At 37.4% G+C, this 21,856-nt stretch overlaps 1 protein-coding gene across 1 annotated transcript; it reads right to left on the reverse strand.

Moving 5' to 3' along the window:
* Positions 1-3,838: 3,838 nt before the first annotated feature.
* On the reverse strand, positions 3,839-11,707 carry LOC135131168 (uncharacterized). Its single transcript, XM_064058751.1, has 2 exons — positions 11,531-11,707; positions 3,839-5,678 (listed from the first exon to the last, which is right to left on the reverse strand). The coding sequence occupies exons 1-2, from the start codon at positions 11,542-11,544 to the stop codon at positions 3,839-3,841; spliced, it is 1,854 nt and encodes a 617-aa protein (XP_063914821.1). The 5' UTR covers positions 11,545-11,707.
* Between the last annotated feature and the right edge of the window lie 10,149 nt (positions 11,708-21,856).

The following is a 21,856-nucleotide window of genomic DNA, read 5'->3' on the forward strand; positions in this document are numbered from 1 at the left end:
TTATTTTTACGCAACCCAAAAAACGAATGCCATGTACCATTTGATACTAACTGAATATAAAATGAAATGCTTAATCCATGATTGCTTTGAGTTTGGCAATGTCATTTTGACAATTGTGGAAAAGGAGGTTACGCGAGTGTCCATGGTGGTACCACAGCCAGTCGGAAATTTCCTCCGGCGCCGCTAATAAATTTGTCAGTGTGCCTCTTGATCTTTTGCAACCGATTAATCACGAGAAAATTATTTCTAAAAATTCCTTTTACGGCATTTTATTCAAAGATTACAACACAAACTCAAACAAGTAAGTAAATAATTTAACTACTAATCTGTTGAAAATGTTGGGAATTTTGGGGGATGCTACGGCTTTTTTGTAAATGGATGGCCAAAGAAGTCCAGAGGTTGCAGATTTGCACTTCGAAGAGGCTCTAGGTGACGCAGAGATGGCGAATTAACACATGCACATTAGCGGCGAACAACATTGGTAGAGCACTTACGGCTTTAGTATAGCCCAGATCGATCTGACCGTATGTCGTCGATCCAATGGCGCTCTAGAGCCGAGTCAACGATGAAAAAAAATGTTAAAAATTAATTAACGTCAAAGTGACACTGCCAAAGTCAAAGCAATCATGGATTAGGCTTTTCATTTTAAATTTAGATAATATCAAGTGGTACAGGGTATTAGTACTTTGGGTTGCGTAAAAATAATTTTCAGAAGTAATTCTCTCGTGACTAATCCTGTATTTATATCATCCTTTATTCTTCTAGATCGGTCTATAGAGACCTCTATGTGAACGTAAATTTTCTCAGGACTACGAATCTGTGCAAATTACTTCCCGAGCGTAAGCGAAAATCGTAAAATCAATTTTTTTAATTTTCTGGTGATATGATATGATTTATTTACGGTAAAAACCTGTACAATTAGAATTAATAAAAATAATGACAAAGTATTATATAAAAAAATATAAAAAAATATATAAAACGCGCCTACTTAAGGATTGACAACGAAAAAAGTCCATTGTGGGGTGATTAGGTGATTGAAATAGTACTGAAATAGCGTTTTGGCGTATTTATTTTGATGTTGTCGGTTCGGCAGATGAAGGAAGAGTCTTGGAGTTTGTGAAATTAAAATGAAAAGAGAGGTCGGTAGAAAACGGTGAAAACAGTTGTGTCTAAAGGATTCTTGGAAGGTATTCGAAATCTGGGAAAGGATAAGTATTACTGAGAAGGGTGAACAAAAGATAGGTTTTACGACATGCAGGTGGACGCAGAGAAAGTTTCGGGGTGATACTGGTTGGAAGTAATTAAATACAGATTATATACAAATATACAATTTTGTGGGACTTGCCAGCCCCCACAACATATTAAACTAATATTATTTAATGGACATCTCAACAGATAGTTACAAGTACATCTAGATGAATCAATATAACAGATTGGGACATTTCTAACAGGATAAGAACATAAAAAGGCAATAGATTTAAAATATCAGGCGCTTCAATATTATTAGAGAGAATAGTAAAGATAAAACAAACAGCTAAATACTGCCTTCTTGCTTCAAAGAGAAGGAAGCTCAAACAACGCATTTTAACTGATAACAGAAGATGCATCTCTATTTACATATTGTAGGAACTTCCATAGCAGATAGCTAATGAATTTTCTTTGAACAGATTCTAGCCTAGCTATAGGAGTAATATAATAAGGGGACCAGATAATAGAACCATACTGTAGAACAGATCTAACATGAGATACATAAAGAATTCTACAAGTAGAGATGTTCTTAAAATCACCCTAAAATTTTATTTGCCTTGTTTAAAATATACTCATAATGAGATATAAAAGTTAGCATAACATCCAAGTATATACCTAAATCCTTAATTACGGTATTTACAGTCATGAGTGACCCACTTAATGTATAGCTAGGATATAACGGAGAGACTTTGCGACTAAAATTGACAACACAACATTTTGTAACATCTTATTTGCAATACACCAATTACTCAATTTATTTATGTCAGATTGTAGACAAACAACATCATTGGAGCTTATAACGGAAGTATACATTTTTTAGTCATCAGCAAAAAGAGAGTAGTTACTATTACAATTGAAGCCAACATTATTAATAAAAATACATAACCACAATGGTCCCTATATAGACCCATGTGGAACTCCAGAAGACACATGTTGAATACAAGAATAATAATTTCCAATTTTTACCTGTTGAGACCTGCCCATTAAATAACAATGAAACCATTTTAATAAGATACCATTAATACCATATGCTTCTAATTTTTGAAGCAATAAACAATGATAAAAACTTTATCGAAAGCCTTTCTGAAGTCTGCATAGACAGAATGTACTTCAAGGCCCTTGCCAAAAGCGTCAATTATAAAATTAACGTACGAGAATAAATTAGTTATGGTAGACCTTTTCTTTGCAGAACCAGATTTAAGAACAGGAACAAAGTAAGGATGCTTCCAGAACAAAGGAAATATACCACAAACTAGAGAACTTTTGAAAGTAATATAAATAGGCAAATTTAAGGACTCACTACAATTTCTAATAAACAAGAAAGGGCCTAGACCTTTATTGATATTGTCACGACCGGGTCGGGGGAGAGATTGGTAGAGCTAAGGATAATTACCCGATCCGACGTTAAGAATAAAAATCCCAATTACATTACTTAAATAAACTAAATATATTTCAACTTACATTACAAATTCCATCCTTAGGGGGTACGGTGCGTCACTTCACTTCCCTCACTTTTTCCTTCTCCCTGTCCCTAGTTAGTACCGACTGCCCCTTTCGTCAGTCCGCACTGACCCCACCTAAGCTTCCGTAATGCCAGCAAAAAGAGGTTTTTGCTGACATCCCACAAGCATGGCATGAGGCAATCTTTACATAACTAGGGCAACTAGCAGTTTCGTGACACATCTCCCCCCTTAAGGAACACTGGACCTCCAGTGTTTTACAAACAGATATCTCTTAACTAATACAATGCATAAAACGTACATAGCCACAAATTATCCATTTTGCAAACACAACCCTATAAAATATACAATCATATTAGACTTCACTCCTACTTTACTACAATAACAAAGATACCCAACGATACAAAATTACATTCTTCTGGTCGACATACCCAGGAAGACCCTACCAACATTTTACACACTTGAATAAGACAAAAATTGATTTAAGGTATTTATCTTTTGAAGCAACTGTTTTAAAATCTCTCGCGACAAGCGGCACTCTCTTACTAATTGCAGCAGTTGATGAGCGCTATTTTAACGTCCCTGCTTACTGGCCGAAGTCCCGTTCACCACCATTTCCTTTTTGGCAAAACTCAACCACTATGAGTCCAGTCTTGTTAACTGGAGCCTTCTTTAAGGAGAACTCGTCGTCGTAGAAGCTTGGTTCTCGAACGAGGGCGTCGTATGCGAGAGTGATGTCAGGGCCTTTTTTTTTTTTTTCCATGCTGGTTCTGTCTCGAGCAAGAACGCCTTATGTATGGTAGGTGTCTCCCGTTGCCAGACCCGGTTCCAGAACATAAAAAAAAAAAGTTCATTCATTAGAATTACCTTATACTCCTACAAAATAGATAAAGCGAAGCCAGTACACAATATCTAAATAACTTTCTAAATCTATGTTCAATCTCCGATCTAAAATATAAAACAGTGGACAACTACTTATTATCTACATATAACCTATATATGGGTAATACATATATGCCTGCAGGCTTCAATCGACCTGCACAGATATTGCCTCAGCATTTGTCTAACGATCTTTTTAATCGAGAGTCCAAATATTAAGACAAGATCCACAAGGTGATAATATATATAATTTACGACGCGTCATCTACAGTTATCCTAACGGCTTCCCCCCCTTGTAGTAGAAGGGAGGTGGTAGGGTTACATGTTTGGTTGGGGGAGGCTATCGCTGGGTGGTTGGATTTCCAAAATATATATATTAATAAAACAGTTAAGATTAAATTCCAAACAACTAAAGTAGCGGATGTATGTACACCATAACTGTCCGCAAAAGAAAAAATTTGTGGTGATTCTGGAATATTTGCGACAAAATTTTGGAGAAGTTTATTCGGGGAGGTTAAATTTAAATGCGGAATAGTCAATGACCAATTTGGATTAATACATTCCGAAAAGTTGTTATATGATGGTAACGAGTGGGTATGAATGGGGTTAAGAATGAAAGATTTTAGATTCGACCACGCTGCTGGAATTATGTGATTTACGTGGATGCGAGGGATAGTATCTAAGCAGGGAAAACGTCTAGGTATTATTACATCATGCAGGTAAACAAGTGCACACTGGCAGTGAAGTTTTATTTTTAACGCACCCAATAAGCTTCCGAATTCAGTTAGGGTTTTATTACTGCTGGGACAACTTATATAAGCGCCTACCTTTAAATTTGTTATTATAAATAAATCCTCCTCGACTTCTGTGATGGTAAGCGATGTCGATGCGTGACATTTCATGGGGCAGTGATAACTTAATTCCTCCACTGTCGCACCTTCATATAATTTTCGTGCACACGTAGGCCCATGAAGTTTATCCTCTCCGAATCGAGGAAGAAAGCACAGTTTGTTGGAGTGCGGCCTGCACTGATGCAACCCCAAACCAGAAATTTGTCGGTACAAATTGTGCCTCCGGTGTCTAGTGTAGTGAGGTTCTGCCACCGCCAAAAACAAGGTGCTGTACTCTATTCTGCAACTCTGATTGTACCAACTGAAGGGTGCAGTTATGAGCTCAAACAAACTCCACCTAATGCCCTGTTGTACGATGGGCACTCGTACTACCAGTGTTATGTTATTTCCTGAAATTACACAATCTGTTATTGGTAACTGATAATACCTGTGTATATCCGTGACAGCAATAGCTAAATCGTGACCTGCTTTGATTAATTCCTTTTGAAGTTCCATTAAGTTCGCTTGAAAAAGTTGGGGCCGCAACACCTTTTCTGGTATTTGGTGTTGTCGACATGACAGTTTTACGTCCCTTTGTTCCAACGCGCGCCACATTGTTACGATACGTCTAGTATTCTGAAATTGATTTTCTATTAAAGTACCGAAAAATCCTTCCCATTCACTCGTCTTGTTCCTAAAATTTGTGATGGCTTTTTCCATTTCTTTAATCCTCCTCTCCGTGGATTTAAAAGCCTCCCCGACCTGATCTGTATATTTTTTAAATTCCACAGAATTTTGACTTAGCGTTTTGATATTTTCAGATAGGCCCCCCTCCAATTGTCGAAGTTTTTTCTGTAAATCCCTTTCTTCCATGTGCAGCGAGTCTAGTTTGTGTTGTGTTGCAACGCCGCAACACCAAGCCAGTCCCTCTCCTAGAAAATCCAGGCTGCGTTTTTCTCTGTGCTGTTGATCTTCAAAAAGCTGCCATCCTTCTTCCGACTCTTGTGGTTCCAGCTCGCCGTCAACCGCTTCCATTAACTGGTGCATAGCGGTCGCCAGCTCGCAATTGTGATCGCCACTACATTGTTTTGATGTGCCCGTACTGTTTGTTTGTGGTTTGAACCACGCCATTGTATACTTTATTGGTATGGTTGCCTCGTAATTCAAAGTCTCCACAAGGGGCCTCCAGAATGCTCCTGCCGACACTTCTATTTGTCCTCCAACGCAAGAATTTTGACTGATTAGTAAGATAGCGAACAGCCTGTAGCAAAGCCATGTTAATACATTTATTTTGAATTCGTTTTACCTTAAACTTAAAAATTGTACTATTTGTATGTCTTTTTCCGACACGCAGGCTCACACGTTTGAAAAGTTCTCGTAAACCCCCGTTAACAAAGCATACATTTAAAATAAAAACTAACACCCAACGCTTTTATATAGTTCGACAAAATTATCTCATTATAATGGATGCAAAAGTAGATCAATGAAAACATTGTTTATTTGTCGCTACTCACCTGTGGACTCCATGGATCATTATATTTTAAAAGTCGACTTACATGTACAACTTCTTTTTTCGAGCCTTTTCTAATCTCGTAATCCACATCCCCCATTTTTCTTATCACCGTATATGGGCCGAAATATTTTAATAATAATTTTTCACTCTTTCCCACTTTTCTAATAGGAGTAAATATTTTTATTTTTTCCCCAGGCATGAACTCAACGTGCCTATGTTTTTCGTCGAATCTTTCTTTATCAATATTTTGTTTTTTATAAATATTTTCGACAGCCCAGTTCCTAACGGCCAATGCCTTTTCTCTAATATCAAACACGTAGCTTGACAGCGGTTCCTGCAGAAGATTTGCCTGCGTAGGTAAGACTGCTTCTCTTGCATAGACAAGCATGAATGGAGAAAACTGAGTGGTATCTTGACGAGCTGTATTGTAGGCGAACGTTACGTGAGTTAAATACTGGCACCAGTCTTTCTGGCTGGTGCTTGTGAAAACGGCGAGCATGTCGGCGAGTGTTTTGTTGAACCTCTCTGTCAGTCCGTTACACTGTGGATGGTAAGCTGTTGTAAAATTGTAATAAACACCCATCAATTTCAACAGTTCTTGTACCACTTGCGACCGAAAGTTGGTTCCCCTATCACTCAAAAGGTATCTTGGGCTTCCATGTCTCGTAAGTATCTGTTCCAAAATAAACTTGGCCACTGATTCTGCTTTAGCATTAGCCATCGCCCGAGTCTCAGCCCATCTTGTTGCATAATCTGTGGCTACAACTATGACTACATTTCCTCTCTTGCTCTTTGGGAATGGTCCCAAGATATCTATGGCTACTCTATCAAATGGCAACCCCACTTGAATAGGTTTTAGTAGTCCGGCTGGTTTCTTATGTTGTTCGCCCTTCCGCGCTTGACAGTCTGCACACCCTTTTACAAACTTTTCCACATCTGACTGCATAGCGTCCCAGTAAAATCGCCCTTTAATTCTATGGAACGTTTTTGCTATCCCTAAATGTCCTGCCAAGGGTTCGGAATGGTGTGCAAAAAGGATCTCGTGCTTCAGATGATGCGGGACTACTAGGAGGTTATCATTTCCACTTGGTATTGCATTTTTTTTGTATAAGACGCCGTTGATTAGTGTAAAATTTTTGGATTTTCTCCTCAAAGCTATTGTCGATTCGTTGTTTTCTGGATCCTCAATTATTTGTATTAGTTGTTGTAAACCCGGGTCTTTCTGTTGTTCAAAGCGAATATCTACGTTGTCCAGCAGGAAGGTAGGTACGTCGAAAAGGTCAGATTCTTCTTCAGGAGCGGGAAGTACTGGATTGCGTGAAAGGCAGTCGGCATCGGTGTGTGCTTTACCATTTTTATATATTACCTGATAATCAAATTCTTGTAATTTGATCGCCCAGCGAGTTAACCTGCTTGTCGACTGATCTGCGTTTTTCAAATAACAAAGAGCGTGATGATCCGACTTTACTGTGACGGGGCGACCATGAACAAAGTGGCGAAAATGCACTAAACCGTATAGGACTGCTAAAGCTTCTAATTCTGTGATTGAGTAATTTTTCTCGGCTTTTGTTAATGACCTGCTGGCATATGCCATAGGGTGCATCTGCCCCTCGTATTCCTGAAGTAGAATCACCCCTAGACCATCTTTACACGCGTCTGCTCGAAGTTCGCAACCGATATGGGGATTGAAATGCACTAAGACGGGAGACTCGCAGAGTTTATTTTTTAGAACATTAAAAGCATCCTCTTGTTCCGTATCCCATTTGAATTTGAAATTTTTTGATAGTAGTTTATGCAGGGGATGAGCGAGTTTAGAAAAATTTGCGATAAACTTTCTATAATAATTGGCTAAACCTAAGAAACTTTGCAATTGCCTAACAGTTTTTGGTCTGGGAAAATCTCTAATTGCGCCGAGCTTTTCAGGATCCGGTCGTATGCTATTGTTGTTAACAATGTGCCCCAATACTTTCACCTGCGTAGCTGCAAACGTACACTTTTGAGTTTTTAATGTAAGATTAGCGTCTCTTAATCTTTGAAAAACTTCTTTCAACTTGTCCAAATGTTCCTCAAAAGTTTCTGAAAAAACAATCACGTCATCGAGATACACTAGAACGGACGACCATTTCAGTCCCCGAAAAACTCTATCCGTTAGATCCTGGAAAGTCGACGGGGCGTTACACAGACCGAAAGGTAATTTGTTAAATTCGAAAAGTCCGAAACCTGGTGTTACAAACGCTGTGTACTCTTTAGAGTTTTCTTCTATTCCAACTTGCCAAAAACCGCTAAAAAGATCCAACGTACTGAAAAAGTTAGATTTTCCGAAATACGTAAGAATTTCATCTATATTACTTAATGGGTAATTGGATTTTTTTGTCACCTTATTCAACTTTCTGTAATCCACGCAAAATCGCACTTTTTCTTTTTCGCCTTTCTTTTTTACCAAAACAATTGGGGAGGAGTACGGAGATTGGGAAGGTCTAATTACACCTTGTTCTAGCATTTCCGTGATCTGCTCTTCAATTATTTGGCGTTCTTTTGGGGATACTTTATATGGTTTGCTTTTAATGGGAGTACTGTCTGTTAATTGTATTTTATGTTCAACTAGCTGCGTAGAGCCTATTTCGGTTAGGTCGTCCGCAAATATATCACTGTATGAGTTAATTAAATGTTTAATTGCTTCATTTTGTTGAGAGGACAATTTAGAGTCAATTTTAACTTCGCGATTTTTCGTTTGGCCCGTTTGTAGTTGATTTATTAAAAATAAGGGTTTGTCTATCACAAGTTCTTCTAGGTACGCAACAGCAGTACCCTTAAATAATTTTAATGCATTATGACCTCGAGATTCTAATGTTCCTGACGTAAAGTCGTCTGCAACGTTTAAAATGAGTCCTTTTTTGACCAAAAATTTGTTATTGTTTGATAAGTGAGGTAATGTGATGTCCCTGACGTCTCCATTTAAGGTAAGCTTTACCGTAATTTTCGTATGTGGGTCCATTTTATAATCTTTTGATAGACATAGTTTTAATATGTGTGTGTTTCGGTCGCCGGTTTGCTGCAATTGATCACTCGTTTGGGCAGAAACTGAATCACATAGAGATGTCTGGTGTACAGTTACAGTGTTATAATCTTGTGAATTTATTTCTGAAGTGGAAATTGAATTTTCAAAAATATAAATATTAATAGGTGTGTCTTTGAAAATGTAATAAATCATACGGATAATTTCGGCAACTTTAATTTGGGTATTATTCACAGCTGGTTTTTGTAAATACATGTGTGTAATATTCTTCCTCGTTACTATTTGTTTCAGTTCTTTTAGAACGTGCCATATCATTTGATAGTTACTTGCCACATTAAGAGTAAAATTTAATTTATTATCAGTGGAATATATTTTGCGTATGTTTAATTTATTTATTTGTTCATTGAACAACCATGTGACACAAGGGTAACTGTTTCTTTGGACTTTCATGGTGGAGATGTTGCAACTAGTGATGGTGTCAAAAATGTCAAAATTCGCTTTTGCGAAGGTTTCGTATGTGTCTTGTTCTTGAAGGTCTAGGTCTTGCCGTGTCAGTAATTTGTGGTCGCGAAGTGAATCATGTATAGTGTTGACTTGTATCATAGTTTCTTTCTGTCGAATTTGTGTCATTTCCGTGTTATTATTCCGTTTTATGATTGCACGTAATGTTTGCGATATGTCATCAACGCATTGTTTATAATAAGTCATTTTAGGAATGTCGACTAAGGTGTTGTTGTACCCCTTAACTGACCTACGTTGCGTATAGCTTGTATGTTGTGAAACATGAAACGATTTATTCAGTTCGAAAACTTTACCTGTCAGCATAATCGTGTTATCTTGTAAATTAATGATAGATTTTTCGTTGCATAAAAATTCCATGCCTAAGATAATTGGATAGGGTAAATTCTCCACGACGTATGCTGAAATGTTTTTTGTATGATTCATTACCCTTAAAGTCAGGGAGGTTGTACCTAAGATAGGAACTTTCGCGTTGCCCGCCGCTAATAAAAATGACATTTGCTGCTGCTTGCGAATTTCGTTTTTCGGTATTATTTTGCTGACAACAACATTTGTTGCGGCGCCTGTATCTACAATTGCGGTAAGATGTTGTTTGTTAACTTGTACATTTAGGGTTAGCAGACGCGGGGGTTTGTTGAGGGTTGAAGTGCCGCTGCTTCTCCCTTTTTGCGTAAGGACGACTGGGAGGTTTAGTTTCGTCGTCCCTTGGCGTTTGGGTGGTGATCCTGTTTGTAATTGTTGCCACTTGTATTGTGCCAACATGCGCCTGCAAAATGTCCAATTCTTCCGCAATGGTAGCACCTTGGTCGTCCGTTAGAGCTGCGGGTGTTTGGTACATTTTTCTTGAAATTGCCTCCATTTAAGTGTGGTGGCCTACTATCAAATTTCCTAGAGTTTGTGGTAAATTTCGTATACTTATTCGCTTCTTCAACTTCCTGTCGGTCATGAAAGTACCCTTGGCTTTCTTTTGTTCGCTGTTCTATAGCGTCAAGTTTCGCAATAATTGATTTAAGTTCTGGTACGGTAACGTCATCTGGTTTTAGAATCTTGTAGTTGCTAAAATATTTATCGTGCATGCCTCTCTCGAATTGTTTGATAAATTTTTCGTCCTCCATTAATGGGTCCAGTTCATACGCTAGGAAGGATAAATCAAAAAAGTATTCTCTTACTGACTCTTCTCGGGTCTGTCTGCGGTTTTCAAATTTTCTTTCCTTGTCTTCCGAATAGTCCGACATTCTGTATTCTTTTAGGAATTCTTTCTTCACATCTGTCCAGGTTTTTGTAGCATTATTCGTAACAAAATTTTCGTACCATCTGTTCGCTATTCCTGACAAAAATGAGCCGAAATATGAAATCTTCAAGTTGTCATTCCACGCGTTGGCCACTGCTGCCCGCTCATAATTCTGGATAAACCGCTGTGGGTCGTCACGTTTTGGATCAAAAATTTCTGGACTAATGAAGCTCGGGATCGATGGATGTTTTTGGCTTGTGAATGCCTCGGTGATTGTAACGTTGGCCATTTTTTCGTTAGATGGGTCGTTTGTTTCTCTGATGTTTTGCTCAGTGAAGTGAGGCGATTTGTTGGGGATTGTTCCCGGTATTTTATCGAACGTTTGGTCTACTGTTTCAGAATTTTGTGAAGTTGGTGCGGACAATGTTAACTGCTTTAGGTTGGTTTCTGGTAATTCGATGGGGATTGGACTAAGCACAAGTGGTTCCGGATCTGTTTCTGAAGTGTCACAACCGCATCCCCCTAATTTAACGACTCCGTGAATATCAGAACTTCTGCTTTTTGGTTGAAACGAACCGTACTCTTTTTCTATACGGATTTTGTATTGCTGACGGGTTTTTGGATCCGCGGGGTTTTTATTATTCATAAAATAAGATTTAGTTTTTTCTTAAGATTTAAAAAACACTATATGCGCGAAATTTTGGGCGCCTCCACCATATGTCACGACCGGGTCGGGGGAGAGATTGGTAGAGCTAAGGATAATTACCCGATCCGACGTTAAGAATAAAAATCCCAATTACATTACTTAAATAAACTAAATATATTTCAACTTACATTACAAATTCCATCCTTAGGGGGTACGGTGCGTCACTTCACTTCCCTCACTTTTTCCTTCTCCCTGTCCCTAGTTAGTACCGACTGCCCCTTTCGTCAGTCCGCACTGACCCCACCTAAGCTTCCGTAATGCCAGCAAAAAGAGGTTTTTGCTGACATCCCACAAGCATGGCATGAGGCAATCTTTACATAACTAGGGCAACTAGCAGTTTCGTGACAATATTCAGCTTCCCAAGGGTAATGGCAATGTCAGAAATAGTAATATGAAATAAATTTAGACATACATTCTTGGCAGATGTAAAGTCACTTTTTACATAAACAGATTTATCGTAGACTGAGGAGAAGTAATTATTAAACGCGTTACAAACATCAAGAAAGTTGTTCAAATTTTCACCATTAAATTGCATGGGCAATAGGAGCTCACTATGAGATTTACTCTTTATAAATTTCCAAAAACTACTAGGGTTCGCAAATAGTTCATTTTCAATTTTACGCAAATACTGTTCATACGCAGATTTAATAAATTTCTTACATTGATATCTTAGATTATGAAAAGCGTCTCAATCTTCATTACTATTAGTTGTTTTAAACTGTTTATGAGCACACTTTTTAAGTTTGATAAGATTGATTATTTCAGCATTGAACCATTTAGGGTAATCTGAATTAAATTTGAATCTGACAGGTGCAAACTGATTAATAGCAAAATATATAAAATGATAAAAAATATCAACTAATTCATCAACTTTAGGACAGTTAAGAACGTACGGCCAATTAATATTATTGAAATAGTCATTCAAGCCCACATAATTAGCTTCCTTAAAACTGTAATAACTATATGTCTACATTATTATCGTACAAATTTTCATAGTCTAGATCAAAATTAACTAAAAAAGGAGAATTACTTAAGTCCAGTCTAGACAATGGCTCACATTCTATAACCTCAACCCCAGCATAATTTGAAAAACACAAATCTAAAATATTACCATACAAATTGGGTATAATATTATACTGACTGAAATTTAATGAGAAATAACTATCACAAGCATGTATTTCAACTTCACTATTCAACGTATGAAGAACAACTCCAATGGTTGCACCTACATGATTCCACGCAATATTGGGTAAATTAAAATCACCTACTACTATTATATCACAGAAAGGATGTTTATCACAAATAGTTTCAATGGACCTAATGTGATCATGATCACAGTATTTAGACGGATCTAATTTGGGAGGAATATAAACACATCCTATAATTTAATTTCACATTTTGAAGATATAGATATTTTAACCCATACTTCTTCAACAGTATCAGAAGAAAATAACCGCAAAGACTTAAATTTACTATTTACAACCAGGACAACTCCTGCACCTGTAGATTTATCACTATTACTAATATTTCCGTCATTCCTGTAAACAAGAGACCTGTTATCAAAAATTTCATTACTATATATTTCACTAGGTTTCACTGAGACATATTACATTATAATCTACATTTAATACGGAACAGAAAAGATGTTTCAGTTTTGACAGTAAGCCCCTTGCATTTTGATAGTAAGCTAAAAACGCGTTTTTACAAGGTTGCTTAATAGTGACTATAAAGGGACCTCGGTGTTTTCAGTTAATTCTTCCTCGACACTGGTGTCTTCAAATCGTTGCTTGGAGGGTCCCTTATTCGTAAAAAATGAAACTTCTTAACTTTGATTCTAGTGGGCTATACATCTTCTTTCATAAGAACAAATCAGCATTAATAGTGACTTTGAATGCACTGAAATTGCGCTGTGGAAATTTATTTTGTAGGTATACGTGTAGATCCGCAGAAGTTACATTCACATCAACGTTACCAACATAAACATAGGACAAACGATGAGCAGCTTTTAAATTTGAAGCATTATCAGTGGCTGGAGCTTTACCATGAATGAAAGGACGCCTATGTTTACCAACAACTTTAGTAAAACAATTCTCATTACCAGTAATACTTCTACTTTGTTTGGTTGTACCCATTTCAGAATTTTCATTAACACTATAAGGTGCAGTAGCATCGCTGACAGCCGGCTTAGAGCAAACAAAATCAGCCTTGATTTTTTCACTTAGTGGAATTCGTTGCTGATTTCCAGCGACAAGTTGGTTAAATTTTTTGTAGGACTCATCTTATCAGACTTTTTCTGTAATTTGGAGTGAGCATGAATAACATTATGTTCATTACCTCCAGTATCACTTTAAGATAGATGCGACGAGAGAGATGAAAAATCCGAAGATTTTCCAGTTTTTCTTGATTTTCAAGATTTTCATGATTTTCCAAATGTTCCACATTTGTCAGATTTTCTGGATTTTCTGGATCTACTGAATTTTCCAGAATTCCAAAACTGAATACTTTGAAATCTTTTAGACGTTTTAAACTTATTGTAAGCGTGGTAATAATAATTTATCTGTTCATTTCCCCCGAAAAATTGATGACGTTATCTCAAAATTTTGCCGAATAAATTTTACCCAAAATGTGCAAAATATGATGAGTTTTTATTTGTGATTGTATCGATATTTTTTAGATTTTCTTAAAGAGGTGACTCAAAAAGATTAATGAATGAGATACTTTATTGATTCAATTAGGAACGGCTCACTTCATTTTCCCAGAAAATTTTGGGAATACAATACAGTTATTTTTAGTATTACACTGCATCAATCCAAGTTGATCTACGTGTCCTTGCAAAAATATTGATGACACCATCGCAAAATTGTGTATAATAAAAACTTAACTCGATAATGCTGGATATGTTTCATTGCACTTCACGAGCGAGGGAAGTCGTGTCGAAACAACTTTTTTGAAATTTTATAATATAGACGAACATGGAATGATGAGAAGAATATAGGCGGATATAGAATGATATAGAACGATATAGAACAATATAGACGGAAATTGAAAGATAAAAAAAAAGATATAGACTTATACAAAAAGATAGATATGGGCGGGGGACAGACGACGCACGGACGACAGAGAGGCGAAGACCTATTTCTTCGTACTCTAGTGGTCATGAAACTTCGAGAAAACATGAAAGTAGAGAGTCGGTACTTTTTTGGTTCAGGAAGTAAAAATGCGGATGCACAACAAAGGATAAATCTCTTCTGGGTTGAGTGTATAATGCAGAGTAGAAATGGATACAGTTTAGAGCCCTTGGGGGCTAAAAATAATTTCAAAAATGACGATTTTGATCACAGCTTAACTAATTAACTGACGTATGAAACCAGTGTCGGCACTGAAGTAACAGCAATATTTTGTTTAAAATGAGATATAAGTATATATACAAAGTTGAGCGTTTTTTGTGCAAAGTGCATCGAAATACTCCGCATGGTGATGGATTTGCATGAAGACAGTTAATTATTCGGCAGTTGTAACAGACATGGAACGTACTAGTTTCGCTGATTAAAATAGTTTTGTGTGTTTAAATCGGTCTAGCAAGAATAGTCATGGTTATCTGAATTTGTAACAAAACACATTACGAAATTAGAGTAGCAATGTCAGTTTATGTACGTGTGTAGTAGTCTTTATGTAACGTGCAGGCTTCATGCAAGTAGTGCGTCGGGCATTAAGCGACGAGAGTAAACCTACAACAGTATGTAAATGCAAATTCTATTACCTATTTAGAACCAAAGAAGTGTCTTTTATTTGTACGGCGCGTAGTTACTCGAACAAGTTGTTTGTATTTATGAATTCCAAAACGAGAAACTTATGCGGTAGAAAAATTGCGATGACGGATCGAAACGAGAATTCGTCTGTGCGTTGTGCTACGAGGAAAATCTTTAATTTAGAAAACGACGACGAATAAACATGTTGGTCTGCCGCATTCTCGCGTTAATAAATATTAACATTAACACCAATCATTCTTTATCCGCGCCATGCTCGTCGGAAGCTGACGTTCGTGATATACAGTCTACTTGTATTAGAAGTTCGCTTTATTATTTATGTTTAGCCGTGATGTATGATTCTATATTTCTCAGAGAATATAAGTTAACATCTGTAGATCACCTGACGCGTTGCAAAAGCGATCCATGATATTGAATTCGGATAGCGTGAATAATACATACAATAATTGGATTTCAGAGGGGGCGGTGGCTAAGCTATATCAGAAATAATCTGAGCATACACGTACTCTCGCTCCGATTACATGATTCGTCACGTATTCGGAATTAAAAATCGCCCCAAAAAAATATGAAATTTGCTTTAGCCTGTAACGCAAGGATAGAAACATTATTCGGAATTTATTCCTCTATCGTTCTGATAATTTGTTCTCGAATAGTTTTTCTTAATAATTTCAATATCAGTCGTCGACGTCACGAGTTGAGACGTGGTACAATGAATCGGTAAATTGGCAATTTTGCCGGACGTTAATTTATCGATAAATGAAAATTATTCATTTTGTTTATAAACGTTTTCGTAAATAATTATTAAAATTCGTGAGGAATTTTCTCGAGATTACGATTTCGTCATTATTTTTACAGGACATGTTCGAATGACAGAGAACAAAGCGCTTTTATCCGCCCCCTTAATTTTTCGAATTATAATCGCAAGAAAAATCGACCCGCTACACTTTTTTCCGCTTTAACTAACCGAACTACTCGGTATTGATTGACCCTCTCAATTATGCAAACCAATTAGTGATCTCTTTTGTTTGTGAACTAGTTTGATCTAGTTTTAGATTTATGGAGCCATCGCTCCAATAAAAAACAAAATCGAACTTTTTTTTACAATTTATGCAAATGAGGGTGATTTTTATCGATGACGGATAGCTCGATGCGAAGTTCGGTTAACAGAAGAGTTTACAGCTCGGCTTGACCCTACATTGTAGGGTTCGGTTTACGAGTTAAACTATGACTGATATAATGATGTGCTAGCCAATGACAGAGAGCACCTTTTAAAGTCCGTCGTAACGAGACAACTAACATTACTATTTTTATTAATCCTAATACGGTCATTGCTAATTAAAAATTCCCGCTTTACATGCACAATACCACGCCGTTTACCCTCAACATTAAACTTTTCTTTGAACGTTTCGTTTTGCGACACGAACGGCACGCAAGCGTTGACCACATTAAAAACATTATTTACGAGTATCTACATATTCCAACGAACGTTTCGAGTTAATCCCATCAGAAGAATATTATCTTTAATTTTGCCTCTGCTTTCAGGATGAAAAATCTAAATATTCTCTGATGACTTACTATTTGTGCATACACGTTTCTCTTAGACCGTTTTCACACAATACCGTGGTTTATCTGTGGAATGTTATTGGTACTCTTCTCTACTAACGGCGACTTTAAATGTGGAAAATAAAAACAACGTATATGTAGTAAAACAGTACACATGAAAATTACAACAATATATGGGACCCAAATGCATAAATTTTTTGATATCTGCGTCCTCATCTTTCAGCGAAAAAGAGGAAGCTACCATTAATTAAGTATATTAAAAAATGTCACAATCGGAGCTGAAAAATCCTCCCGCTTTATTTAATCGAGTACATCTTTCCGTTCTTTTTGCTCTCACAAGACTAATTAACTTCAATCAAATTAGTGACATCGGGGACAATTGGTAGCTCGAGAAACAAGTGTTTCTTTGATGAAAAATATTTCATTTTAAAATCGATACATTGACATTTTTCCACTTAATACGTCTGAGCTCTGTTATTACCCTGTATTATAATAATCATTATTGATTGTGTCAACAGTGCATATTAAACAATAGACGAAAATTAGTAGGGGCATTACTGTTGTTTGCTTATTGTGTTGCAGTAAACATTCACGTAATGTCTTCATCATTTCATAATTCATCGAAAACCATTATAAAAAGAACATTTAGAACGACAATATATCACCACACTGAGAAACTGTCTACGTTTTTTCGACCTTCCTATATCAGAAGTAAATCCTGAAGTTTAATACATATCACCGGCGTAAATTGTTTACAGTGGTACGTTTTTCTTTACTTGGTACCCTTTTAAAGATAACCAGTGAGGTTAACCACGGCACGTGGTTGTCCTAATTCTGGTTGTCATTAGCGATACTCGGAGGAATTGGCTAAATGAGAGCCTGCTGTAGAAATCTGTTGGAAATAAAAGTCCATTCGAGAGGTCTTTTCCACATCGAACTAATTGACGCTGACTAATTCCGGCCAACCGTTTTTTCTAGAATTGAAATATCGCAATTTTTAAAATTTCAAAAAAATCGAATTTCGTATTGAATCTTTCGAAAATGTTGCTCCGTGGCCATAAACACGCTACATTTTTGGATCCAGCACGTCGAGATCCATATCCTTGATTTTTTTTTGAGTATTTTTTATAAACTTTTAGACAACTTATTCATTATTTTATGCAAATTTCAACCCATATTCGATCATTTTCGAAATTTAACTAAATGCATTTTCTTGTAGATTTCGGGCCGCAGAAGCTTATTCCGGCCTCGTTTTTTCCATAACTCCAACCGTTTCTCCAGAATCGGCCGTTGAAATATCGCAATTTTTAGAAATTTTCAAACATTCTCGTTTCATACTGAATCTTTTGATAATGTTGTTTCGTGACTATACACAAGCTATATTTTTGGATTCAGCACGTCAAGATTTATATCCCTGATTTTTTTTGAGACTTTTTTGTAAACTTTTAGACAACTTATTCAAAAATGAAATTTTAACACAATGCATATGCAAATTTCGACCCATATTCAATCACTTTCGAAATTTAACTAAATGCATTTTCTCGTAGATTTCGGGCCGCAGAAGTTTATACCGGCCTCGTTTTATCCATAACTCCCACCGTTTTTCCAGAATCGGCCGTTGAAAAATGGCAATTTTAATTTTTTTTTTAAATTCTCATGTATTTATACTGAATCTTCTGAAAATGTTGTTTCGTGACCATAAACACCCTATATTTTTGAGAACTGTTAGACAACTTACTCAAAAATAAAATTTTAACACCATGTTACTCCCTTATGCAAATTTCGACCCATATTCGGTCATTTTTGAAATTTAACTAAATGCATTTTCTCGTAGATTTCGGGCCGCAGAAGTTTATTCCGGCCTCGTTTTTACCATAACTCCCACCGTTTTTCCAGAATCGGTCGTTGAATTATCGTAATTTTTAGAAATTTTCAAAAATTCTCATTTCATACTGAATCTTTTGAAAATGTTGCTTCTTGGCCATAAACACGCTATATTTTTGGATTCAGCACGTCGAGATCTATATCCTTGATTTTTTTTGAGATTTTTTTGAGAACTTTTAGACAATTTATTCACAAATGAAGTTTTAACACCATGTATTCCCCACTTATGCAAATTACGACCCATATTCGACCGTTTTCCGAAATTTAACTAAATTCATTTTCTTGTAGATTTAGGGCCGCAGATGTTAATTCCGTCCTCGTTTTTTCCATAACTCCAACCGGTTTTCCAGAATCGGCCCTTGAAATTTCACAATTTTTAGAAATTTTCAAAAATTCTTATTTCATACTGAATCTTCAAGGTCGCCGCCCCCAAGTCCAGGAAGAGCCCTTCCTGGAGGAAGTCGCCGCCCAGGAGGAACGACCGTGTCGGACATGTAATTTAATTTTGTTTGTAAAACTGTTTTGTATTTATCTTATTTTATTTAAATTTAGCGATAAGTTTTGTTATTTTAGCCGTGTAGCTAGCTGGTAGCAGGGAATAAACTCGCTGTGTTGTAAAATATTCCTTGCCGTTTTATTTTATTCTGGTGTTTTCGTGGGCGCTCACCACCTGAAATCCGTGTCTCCGGCTTGAGAGCAACCTCGGTGCTCCCTCCCCCTGAGAGGAAGATGGCGCCCGAGCGACTGCCGCTCCTGACCGAAGGTGCCACCCCCGGCGTGAAGGTTGTCGCATAAGCCTAGGTCGGCCAGATCTGTTTTATATATCAGCGGCACTATTCGACCCAAGGCTTGGCACCCAGGTACGCCGCCACCACACGTTATCGGCGAGATTCCGGACCGTCCGTCCGTCACCGGAATTTCGTCGCACCATATTCGATCATTTTCGAAATTTAACTAAGTGCATTTTATTGTAGATTTCGGGCCGTAGAAGTTAATTCCGGTCTCGTTTTTTGTATAACTCCACCCATTTTTCCAGAACTGGCCGTTGAAATATCGCAATTTTTGGAACTTTTCAAAAATAAAATTCGCATTTCATACTGATTCTTTAGAAAATGTTGCTCCGTGACCATAAGCACGCTATATTTTTGGAGTCAGCACGTCGAGATCTGTATTCCTGAATTTTTTGGGAATTTTTTGAGAATTTTTAGACAAGTTATTCAAGACTGAAATTTTAAAACCTTTTAACACGTTCCATAAGGGAGATAATTATGCAAATTTCAACCCTTTTTCTACCATTTTCAAAATTTAACTAAATGCATCTTCTTGTAGATTTTGGGCAGCAGAAGTTTATTCCGGCCTCGTTTTATCCATAACTCCCACCTTTTTCCAGAATCGGCCGTTGAAAAATGGCAATTTTTAGAAATTTTCAAAAATTCTCATTTCGTAGTGAATCTTTTGAAAATGTTGCTTCTTGACCATAAACACCGTATATTTTTGGATTCAGCACGTCGAGAGCTATATCCCTGATTTTTTCGAGAATATTCTGAGAACTTTTAGACAACTTATTCAAAAATGAAATTTTAACACCATGTATTATGCAAAATTTCGACCCAGATTTGATCATTTTCGAAATTTAACTAAATGCATTTTGTTGTAGGTTTCGGACCGCAGAAGTTTATTCCGGCCTCGTTTTTTTTATAACTCCCACCGTTTTTCCAGAATCGGCCGTTGAAATTTCGCAATTTTTAGAGATTTTCAAAAATTCTTATTTCATACTGAATCTTTTGAAAATGGTGCTCCTTGACCATAAATACGCTATATTTTTGGATTCAGCACGTCGAGATCTACATCCCTAATTTTTTGGAGAACTTTTAGACAACTTATTCAAAAATGAAATTTTAACTCCATATATATGCAAATTTCGACCTATTGTAACAAAGCGAATTTTCGCGGACCGGAAACCGGGGCGCGTACCGCGAGAGTCGGGTTAAATCTGCGATTGCAGCGTCGCCGCGGCGGAAGAGGATTCGGTCTTCAGGCTTCAGAGCAACAAGAAGTGGTGTGGTGAAAGAAGTTTAAGTTTTGAGAAGTGTGCAGTTTGACCCCCGTAAGTACCTTTTTGGGTCGTCTGCCCGGTTTTTGAATCGCCGCCCCCAAGCAAAAAATCGTACTACCGTCAGCGGTTTTTTTAGTCGTTCCCGTCACAAGTTGAAACCGTCGTGTACCGCCACCGCGCTTCCCTCCCAGGTCACCATACCGTCTTCGCGCGATTTCCAGCTTCAAGGTCGCCGCCCCCAAATCCAGGAGGAGCCCGTCCTGAAGGAACTCGCCGACCGTGCCGGACATTTAATTTAATTTTGTTTGTAAAACCGTTTTGTATTTATTTTATTCAAATTTAGCCGTAAGTTTTATAATTTTGGCCGTGTAGCTGGTGGCAGGGCATAAATTCGCTCTATTGTAAAATACTCCTTGCCGTTTTATTTTATTTTGGTGTTTTCGTGGGCGCTCACCACCTGAAATTCGTGTCTCCGGCTTGAAAGCAACCCCGATGCTCCCTCTCCCGGAGGGGGAGCTGGCACCCGAACGACCGCTGTTCCTGACCGAAGGCGCCACCCCCGGCGGCGTGAAGGTCGCCGGATAACCCTAGGTCGGCCAGACCTGTTTGTTATATCACCGGCACTAGTCGACCCAAGGCTTGGCACTCAGGTACGCCGCCACCACGTTATCGGCGAGATTCCAGACCGTCCGTCCGTTACCGGAATTTCGTCGCACCATTTTCGATCATTTTCGAAATTTAACTAACTGCATTTTATTGTAGATTTCGGGCCGCAAAAGTTAATTCCGGCCTCGTTTTTTGCATAACTCCAACCGTTTTTGAAAATCGGCCGTTGAATGCAATTTTTAGAAATTTTCAAAAATTCGCATTTAATACTGAATCTCTAAAAAATGTTGCTCCGTGACCATTAACATGCTATATTTTTGGAATCAGCACGTCGAGATCTATATTCCTGAATTTTTTGGGAATTTTTTGAGAATTTTTAGACAAGTTATTTAAAACTGAAATTTTAACATCTAACACGTTGCTAGTACTTGTCAAGATAAGACTGATTTTGGCAGATGACCCACTCTTTTAAGAAAATAAAGGGTGGGTGGGCAGGGCTAGTACTTGTCAAGGTGAGAATGATTTTGGCAGATGACTTATTCTTCTAAGAAAATAAGGAAGGGTGGACGGGGCTAGTA

This window comes from Zophobas morio, unplaced genomic scaffold, assembly GCF_036711695.1.
Source record: "Zophobas morio isolate AGI-343-1 ecotype UQ-CSIRO unplaced genomic scaffold, CSIRO_AGI_Zmor_V1 ptg000019l, whole genome shotgun sequence".
In the NCBI taxonomy this organism is placed as follows: Eukaryota; Metazoa; Arthropoda; class Insecta; order Coleoptera; family Tenebrionidae; genus Zophobas; species Zophobas morio.